At 40.7% G+C, this 10,024-nt stretch overlaps 1 protein-coding gene across 4 annotated transcripts in view; it reads right to left on the bottom strand.

The window, feature by feature from the left end:
- Positions 1–10,024, bottom strand: part of Nfia (nuclear factor I A) — a 321,691-nt gene that overhangs the window by 137,225 nt on the left and 174,442 nt on the right. For all 4 annotated transcript variants that reach the window (XM_029476037.1, XM_029476036.1, XM_029476038.1 and 1 more), the window contains one exon: positions 1,055–1,120. In XM_029476037.1, the coding sequence (XP_029331897.1) occupies positions 1,055–1,120 (66 nt within the window). The remainder of the gene's footprint in view (positions 1–1,054; positions 1,121–10,024) is intronic.

Below are 10,024 nucleotides of genomic sequence, written 5' to 3'. Positions count from 1 at the left end.
GAGGAGAGGAGAGGAGAGGAGAGGAGAGGAGAGGAGAAGAGAGGAATTCTCACTTATGCAGTAGGAGATGAAGAATATAGAAGGATAGCATTGTATGGACAAAAAATGGGGGAGGGGCCTGAACCAGTAGTAGCATAGGCATTTATTTAGGATTAAGTCATTGAAAGAGACTTGGTAAATAATTATCACTAAGGTAATACCAAAATCCTCAGTATTGGGTGAATATTTAGATAAATAAACAAATGCCCTGAGAGTTTAGGCATACATTTGAGGATTTTTTAAGATATCAATACATTGGCCTGTGATAGAGACGGCCAGTTTTATCAAATGAGTGGTCATGCTCAATCTAAGATTACAACCTGTAACTATGCTTCTCACCCTTTGGGGGTATATCACAAATCTGGAATATTTCACAAGGTAAATGTAAAGTGTGCTTTCATTCTTAGAGTGGTTTCTATAACAGCTACTTCACATAGATATGAGATGTGGCTCAGTGGCAGAGGACCTGCCTGGTATGCCAGGGGCTCCGGGTTCAATTCCCACTATTGCAGACATGGAGAGGAAGAAGGAGAGAAAAACAAGGGAGGGGATTGCTCCGTTTATACAACAGAGGGACTGAGTGTTCTCTTGCTATTTTATTTTAGACATTTTAAAAGGGAAAATCCTTTGAAGATATGGAACTTTCTTAAGGTGATTCAGAAAGGGTTAAGCTCTAAATTATCCTGCAGACTGCTTGTCCTTCAGTGAGCATCTTTGGACATTTCCACTTGAAAGGAACTATTATAAAATGACATAGGAAGTCCATGGTCCTTCTTTCACGCTGCTCAAGAATGTGCCTTGGTGACTCCAAGCCTCCTCTCACATTTCCAGAGAGTTAAATGTTCTGGTGAGAGCCTTCATCGAGAGGGACTGGGGTGGGGACTGGGGCAGCTAGGATGCCTCTTGAGTTTTCTCTGTGAATCCTCAGTTTACTGTGAGTGCCCACAGGGCAGCCTTTGGCTGCTGGCCCCTGTGGACTCTGAAACAGCAGCTCAGAGGCCAATGCTAAACTTACCATTTTCTGGCTGGTCCTTAATGTCAGCTTCACTTGGCTGGCTGGGACTTTCAGATTGACTTGAATCTGAAAAACATAAAGAATATAGCCGAATTACAGGATCTGTGAGAATGTGAAGCAGAGGGGCCAGACTTTCTCAAAAGGTTCAGCTTATGAATTAAGAATGAGGGCATCAGAAAAATAACAGGACTGATGAAGAAAAGATGGAAAAAGAGGTGTGTGTGTGTGTGTGTGTGTGTGTGTGTGTGTGTGTGCGCAGGCGCGGCAGGCATATGAGGGTTTAGCAGCAATACTCGGTTTTGTTTAAGCCTCCAGTAGTTTCCTCTGTGCTGGATCAGTAACTAACCTCTCCAGAACAATTCTCCAAGCTCACCTCTCCATTACTTACACACTGAAGTCCGGTAATAGCTTCATCCTCCACTACACATATTAGATGCTTGAGTCGGATCATAATAAAGGACATATTTTCAAGCTCGTACAGAAAAGCAACCCAGACAACAGCACAGATCTCAGGCTCACACTCCTGATTCCCAAAGTCCTAAAGTTCTAGCGCATGCACTGGGAATAAGCAGTAGCCCAGACGAGGGTTTCTGAGCCTAACGCTTCCTTCACAGGGTAAATATTTTCCTGTCGGTCTGAGGCATCGGGGAACCCCAAAAGCATTTATTAGTAAAAGCAGAGTCTTGTAAACATGTAGAGAATTTAATTGATTTCTTTTTTTTTTTTTTTTGGTTTTTCGAGACAGGGTTTCTCTGTGTAGCCCTGGCTGTCCTGGCACTCACTTTGTAGACCAGGCTGGCCTCGAACTCAGAAATCCGCCTGCCTCTGCCTCCCGAGTGCTGGGATTAAAGGCGTGCGCCACCACGCCCGGCTGTTGATTTCTTTTTTTAAACATAATTTTTTAATTAGAAAATTATTTCCATTTATTTCTAGAATGAGATAGAAGGAACTTTAAAAGAATTTTATGGAATAAGAAGCAAGCATACTTATATGTTTGGGAGAAAAGAGAAAAAAAATCAGGTGCCACATCTCAAAGAGAATTCAGAGATTTAAGTCAACAGACAAAAATAATTATTTGAAATTAAAAATTTTAAAACATCTCTCTCTCTATGTAAAATGTGAATTCTAACTTCTACCTTGATGTCACAGGTTCAGAATTAGCTATCTTTAATTTGACTTCATCTCAGCAAGAAGCCAATGCATCAAGAGTTACAACATAGAACCATGACCAAACTGAAAGAGTGACTGACTCTGGGACGTAGCCACAGCGTCTCTTGTCTTTCCTAGAGAGACTGCACAAAGAGGTGGTGCTCCCAAGGACCTTTCACCTAGAAATGTTACTCTGTGATATTAAAAGACTCCCAGCTTTCAGACAGTGGGTATCTTAATCATAAGAAGGGTTATGTCTACTTTAGAATTTTCAGACAATATTAACCTGGTAAATACAACAAAAAAAATTCTGTTGAGTCAACATTTAAATATAAGAAGCCATAAAGAAATGGTTTTTAAAAATTTAACTATAGCAAAAGAGCCTTTCTTATGTCCTGACAATTGCTATTTGTTACAATAAACAAACCCAGAAATTTTAATGTATCAAAAGCCTGTAGAGGAGCCCTTTCAGAATGAACTGCAAAGACAAACACCAAGCCTGTGCCTAAGACTTGGAAATGCAGCTAAACTTATAGTGAAATCATATTTTAAATTCTAACGACAGAAACTAGTATTATAATAGACCAACTAAAATATAGATAATTCCTTCTTTTTCTAAGATCCTATTTTTTTTTCACGAAAAATTACAAGTTAAACATTTCAAAACTATTTCAGTCCGTTTTAGGAGAGTCATACTGTCATTATTTTTATTCTAGACAAATCTTAAACCTTTCATTACATAAAATTTAAGGAAAATATCTAAATCTATTTTAAAGAGACTCCTTTTGATCACACGGGTAAACAGATGAATTTTTGCCAGATGTAACATTTTGTTTAAAACTATACAAACAAATGTTTTGATAACTTAGCTCAAATTATACCTATAGGTGTGACATCTTTATAAGGAGTGCTTCTCCATAATTCAGTGGAAAGTATCTTTTCTGTCAATTAATTGAGGTACACAATAGACAATGGGATTAAATATTTATTCATCAATATTAATGAAAATAGGGATAATGAACCCAAAACATTTTTTATAAAACCTGGAAGCAAACATCTCTGTTCGTTTCACTTTTTTGTTTAAAATATTCATTTCATCGCCCTACCTCTAGAGAAACAGAAAATACAAGCCGTAAGAGCTGAATGAGGCATTTTCAAAGCTAGTTTAAAATTTCAAGCCACAGAAAAGCGAGCAGAAGAGCATCCAGGAGCTGAGTGGTATGGAAAGGCTCGGGCTTGGTCTACAAGGGTCCGGGCATGAGCATCCATGGAACACTGAGACACAAACACTAAGAAGAGGCATCTAGCCAAGCAGGGAACGAGTGGAGCATGAATTCTCTGTTTTATTCAAAACCCGGAGAATGTTACCACCCCAGGCCGTCCAGCTCAAATATTCTATCCCAGGAAGGCTCAAGCAAAGCCAAGACTCTACATGAAACCCGAGTGCCCTAAATCTTTTGATAATTATTCTCTATCCGTCCTGGTCCAGGTGCTGTTCCAGGGGGAGGAGACACAGCCCCTTGCTCGGATGGAAAAGGTCACAGATGCTGTTAAGTACGGAGCCAACCAGATGACCAGAATTACAAATTAATTTCTATCTACACACAACTGATACAAAAGGAAGCCCTCCTAAGCACTCGTGTGAAAACAATATCAAAACGAATACTATACTCTTCTCCTTTATCTACTGTTTAGAGACCTGGCAGAAGACTTTGTGTATTTCTGTTTTGGACAATTATTGTTTGATTTCTGGCCACTTGAAATAATTAGACACCCCCCCCCCCAAACAAACAAACAAACCAACAAACTCACATAAAATAGGATGGCCCTTTCATACAGGAAGTTCTCAATCCCTGTATAGCAGACTAGTGGCTTTCTTCAACAGCTCTCTGGTTAAAAGCTGTATTTTACAAGGATAAGAACATTACTTAAAGCATATCTAAACGATGGTGTAAAAAGTACATTAGGGTTATCTGTTTTTCTCTATAACTAGGGATTTTTTTGTTTGTTTGTTCAATGGATCTTAAACATCAATCTAACCTTGAAAAGTGATATTTCTTTGGGTTCCTAAAAAATGTATGAGCATACATTTAAAACTAAAATAGACAGGGTTTGCATATAAAAAGCTGGGTTAAGACCTCTTAAGTGAACTGGTAGCCATTTATCTATGCATTTTTATGGCATCTACAACTATATTGCTGCAGTACTCAGATAAACATAGTCCACTCTCAATATAATCACCAGAGAAAGAATAATAATAATAATAAAATCCTAATGCCGACATATTGGTATCAGTGCCTTTGACTTGTACAAGAAGAAAAGAACCTGAGTTTGTTGTTTATACACACATTCAATCCCTGAAATCCTAACCCTGTTCCCTTTCAAAGAGTACATTTTTGGCAGAAAGAAAATGATGACAAAAAAACATGCTAATGTGGTTAAAGTGATGAGGGAAAACTATAGGTGTCACTTTTCTATATTTTATATTAATTAAGCTTCATGAAAAGATGGCATATTGCCAATCTTCCTGTCCTTGACCTAGAACTAATCCCTTTCCCTCTGATCCATCTTTCATTGTACACACATCTCTCCTGATGCAGCCGATGGAGGCTGGTGATGGTGATTTCAGACTCCTGAGGAGAGTTCTTTCCTCTGCCTGGCTCAGCCGCAGAGCTCAGTAACTACTCAAGATTTACTCTCAATTCTCCTTCAGCTTCTTAACAATGGGCAACTGCCAGTAACAGCGAGCCTCTGAAAAGTGTATAGTCACAGAGAAAGAGGAGTGGGATTCAGAAAACAAAGGATGGAAAGGCCACCATCTCTGCTGTGTATACCCCTTGTTGGGGGTTGGTAAGGAAAACGAGACATACCCCTCTGATGTGGGGTTATCTGGAAACTCTGCATGATGTAAAGAGGTTGTAGGAAGTACCACCTGTGAGCACAGAACACTGTCCAACACTCAGAAGACCTAAGAACTGTTTACAGGATACAATGCCCAATGGCAGGAACATTTCCCATCCTCAGAGGTACAAAGGAAAGAGAAGTCATGTGCTCTCCAATGGCTGACTAGTGCCTTGTAGGTCTTAAGACTGCTGCCAAGAATGGGGTAAAGCAGAGCAGGCACATGGCAGTGTCCCCACCTTCCCCCCTAAAGGTAGCAACAGAATTCCCACTTAGCCAGTGCAATATCAACACAAGTCTATGAACCATGAAAGCACACATTTTGACCCCCAGAGAAACACTTCAGGCTAAGTTTTGGCCTACCAACATACATAAAGGTTTGGCTAAAGTCGAGCCTGCAAAGCCCTTGCTAGAATTCAGTGTCTAGTTTTTAATCTTCCAAACTGAAAGACTAAGAAGAAACTCAAAGGCAGGCATACACACACACACACACACACACACACACACACACACCCAGAGCCAGTCCAGTTAAACAAAGCGAAATTTTTGTCCAAAAGGGTCAAGAGTTCTGTCACCTAAATGAACCAAACTCAAAGATTAGAATGGATACTGTCCTGGAAATAAGTGAAGAACTGGGAGAGGGTGAAAGGAAGGCAGGAGCTGGGTGTTTGCTCTGACTATCATCAACAATAGCTTTCAGCAACTGTAGCCAATAACAACTTTAAAACCTTAGTTAAGTTTCTGTCTTTGTGGCTTGAGAAGTTGAGTACTTCGTCATAAAGGTAGGTTAAATAATTCATCTTCTGTATCCACATAGGATAGGACAAAATATCTCTCTGATGGATAGTACAAGGTTAAGAATTACTGTGCCTGGCTCTAGTGTCATGACATATTTACAGTAAGGCTCTCTAGAACATGAAGTGGTTATGTCAGTCACATTTTGCTTACTTGTCTCACAGTTGCTGTTATTAAAGAAATTATTGTTGGAACACTACATTTAGAAATACTGCCTACGTTTTCCTATGGGATCAAGATCTTAACGACTGTGATAATAAGAAATATGAATATGTGAGAATGTAAAGCACTACTGTATGGGTCTCATGCAGAGAGGGCTTAAGAGGTAAGCAAGGAGGAGTGCTATATAATCAGCTGAACAGAAGGCTATCTGTCATGATCAGGTGAAAGATAAGGTTTGTAATACTATCAATAAGTCTGAACTACAGAAAAGACAAAAATATTACTAACACTCCTAGATAATAGACAGAATCTTGTAACAAATAACCAAACCAATATTTCAGGTCAACTCATGCTCACACCTGTCACTCACCTAACGAGGAGAAGTTAACATGCAATGACCTAGTTCTCAGGACAGATACGTGGTGGGGTAAACCAGGCCCTGTACATTTTCTTAAGTATTAGGATGGAAGCGCTTCATGGTTCTTTGAACAGAAAGTATTATCGTTACATTAAGATACAAAATTTGATCTCTACAATCAGTCCTAGTGTGTGAGAACTATGTGTTTGTGTGCTGTCTGAAGGAATTACATGATGGGGAGGTAAAGCGGGGGAAGAGCCAGCTGCAGAGGGACCTGGCTAGTTTGCACATGTTGTATTCGAGGGAGAGCGAAGGCTATGTTTGTGCAGCAACTACTTGGAAGGGGTCCACCAGACCACCCCGGGGCTGCCAGCTGCTCTGGAGATCCATTCGAACCACACCCGTGCCTGGCATTTTCAAGGACTACATAAGATTGCTATGTAATCTGGGTTATTTTTCTTCCTCAAAACTTTTTCTTTTTATAATAGTTTTCTGAATAAGAAATTTGTGAAATATTAACTTTGCAGGAATTAGACTTTTGGCATCAGTGCTGGTATTCGAAGCCCATCTGTTTAGCCAGGATTGTGTATGATGATGTGAGTGTTTAGGGTGAGGAGTGAGTCAACTGTATCTTCACCTACTCTCAATGTGTTAACTTCTATGTGCACGAGGAGGCTGTGGAATGATGCAGTTTTAACATGTTGAGAAAAAAGTTAAATGGAATAAGTATTGTGAGATGACAGTTGGGGTGAGTCATTCCTTAGCTTTAAAACCCATGAATTCATTCACTCTAGGAGTAATAACACGACTCACTCACTAAAGTGTCAATCTTCCTAACAAGTGGGTTTCAAGGATCTTTTCCTGTGATGTAAGTGAAGTCAGTGATGGGAAAAGGTAGAAATAATTTCTCACATTTTCTTTGACAAGAGTCTATTACTGAAAAACACTAAAATGCCTATATAACCATTTGAATTTCATTTTTCCTGTGAGAGGAGCATAGGACACGTAATGATAACTTGTGATTTAATTCAGAACTCCTATTACTGATCAACCCGGCTGCCTACCCACTCCCAGAGAAACAAGGGCCTACGTAAAAAGTGTCACTGTAAAACTATCACAGAATGTCAGAATGTAACTCCCCCTGTAACTAATAGATTCTTAGAGTTGTCTATATACTTGGAGATGAGGGAAAGCAGCATCTATATTCTGAAGCTTTCCCATATATATCCATGTCATAACAGTAACTCATCCACTGAGAGGGATGCACAGCAGAGTTAACCTCTTCTGTGTTCTTATTCATACAAACCATTTCTGATTCACTTAAGGACTAGGGCACCCTCTGCTGAGGGTGTGCTGGTCAAGTTCAGGAGCAACACAAAGTTCTTCTACTTGTATTTCATTATTGAAGAGAATATTAAATGAATTTTTTAAAAGCAGCATCTTAAAACAACCTCAGCGATCTAATTTAACTTCCTGTATCTCAGTTTCTTCATCTGTAGAATGGGAACACTACTAAGCATCTAACCTAACGGGACTGCTGCAAGGATTATAACCAACCCCCCCACTTCGAAGTTTATCCATCACGAGTAACAGCGCGTTTCTGCCACCCAGGTCTTCTCGTCAGGCAAGTTTTTCACTTTAAAAAAGGTAACTCCAACCTACATGTGACATGGTTCTGGTGTAACAGTATGAAAGCACTGTTCTGAAGAAAGTGTTCTAATTCCCAACTGGGGGGGAGGGGTGTGTCTTCAATGATGGAAGTGTCTGCCTCATCTTGCTGGTTTTTATTCCAGACACTTGTGTGTAAAATCTGTTTATCAGGCAATGCTTTGTCCGAACCTAGACGTTGTCTCTGTAGTATCTGTAGAAGTCTTTGAAACAAAATGTACGCAAACGATTTCCCATGAGCCTGGGGGGGAGGGGGTTAAGGGGAAGGTACAAACTGATCCAAGGGATAGAAATCTTCATTACCTCACCAGCAAGAAGCTACCTCAAAATTCAACTCCTCTTCACTAGTCTATGCTGCTGAGCTGCATCAGCTCAAGCACTCACAGCTGCCTGTGCCCCTTCTTCTGAGGAGACCTGGTGTTACTTCTGTCAGAGGGAGGCTCAGGCTGTGTGAAGGCCGGCCGATGGTGTCCATCATCCCTTGGGATATTCTGTCAGTGGCAAACCCCCTAGGTCTCTGCACTTTAAGAAGGCCCACCAACAGAGACCACCACAAACCCTGGTAAACTTAAACACAACAGAACAAAACAACAATAACAAAAACCCAGCTGTAACTATTTGTCCATCTTTTAAGAAAAAGCAAAAGCAGAAACGTTCGATGGATTCCCTTGAAGGTGAACCAGATTTCTGAAATGAAGGTGAACCTGAACTCCTAAGAGAACTGAGCAAAGATGTGTTGTAATACTGAGTCTAAATATCAAACCCAGGGAGCTGTTGAGACAAAATCATTGCAAATATCTCTCCTATACTTCTGTGACTTGTAATGGAATCTTTTTCCTTTTACTTCTAACATAACCAGCTATTCTGTAGGACAACGACAGAGGAAGAGGTAAACAGTATTTTCCTTTGCTTTTTCTTTTTTCCCCTCTGGTTTTCAAGCTTTGGAACCCTTTGTGCAGGGACCGGCCTGGTGTAGCTAGCTTGTCCTGGTAGACAAAATAAACACGTCAGGGCTCCACTTGTTTGTATTCCCGTCAGTGGCAATGTATGCATCAGCAGCTAAAAACAAAGAAACTTTTTAGCCGCTCAGAAAATGCACAGGCTTCCCAAACAAGGGAAGGGAGGGGAAGGGGGAGAGGCGAGTGGGGGTGGAGAGTAGGGGTGGAGCGTACAGAAAAGTCTGACAGTCCATTCAATATAGGGATGATGGCTATAATGCACCTAGGTCCCCTCGCTGATTAAATATGCATTGGCACAGTTTTGATCGATGCGAGCCATGGATCAGATGGCACACCTGCAAAATCTTGAGCACAGAGCTCCCAGGAAGAGGGAAAATACAGTCTTGTCTCCTTATCTTTGTTTTCAAAGGCTCTCAATTTCTGTGCTTAGATATCTAATTTAATTCTCTCACCCCTCAGCAAACTGGATTAGGGAAGTCAATACTGCCTTTGTGCATCGGCTGGAAAACACAGCTTTCCTCTTATTCAATTTAGCTATGACCTTTAGACAAAGATAATGACAACTGTCTAAAAGTCCAGTTAAGGTTTGAAGAGGAGGGTCCTGCCCCCAGGGTGGGGATCCCTAGGAATTTGGGGAGACCAAGGATGGAGGGTGACTGTGGCATTTTTCTCTCCTATCAAGAAACAATTGGGGAAGGAAAGCTAAGGAGTAATGAATACAGTCAAGCAGAAAGCATGGCAGGCAGGGATGAGACAACTAATCTCAAGTCACTGTGGCCCTGACACATCCAGATCAGAAAATAAGTCTATGACAAGCTGTGAGGGAGAAGGGAGGAGCAACAGTTTGTCTGAAAAGCATAGGCACTTAATGAGAGAGCGGCTGGTTATGCACACAGGGTAAGCATGAAGGTTCCATCTCCCTAGATGTAGGAGTTCCCATACTGCTGAGAGATGGGACCAGAGAGATGGGCAAGCCAA

Source organism: Mus caroli, chromosome 4 (assembly GCF_900094665.2).
Source record: "Mus caroli chromosome 4, CAROLI_EIJ_v1.1, whole genome shotgun sequence".
NCBI lineage: Eukaryota > Metazoa > Chordata > Mammalia > Rodentia > Muridae > Mus > Mus caroli.
This window is presented reverse-complemented; position numbering and strand designations above follow the sequence as displayed.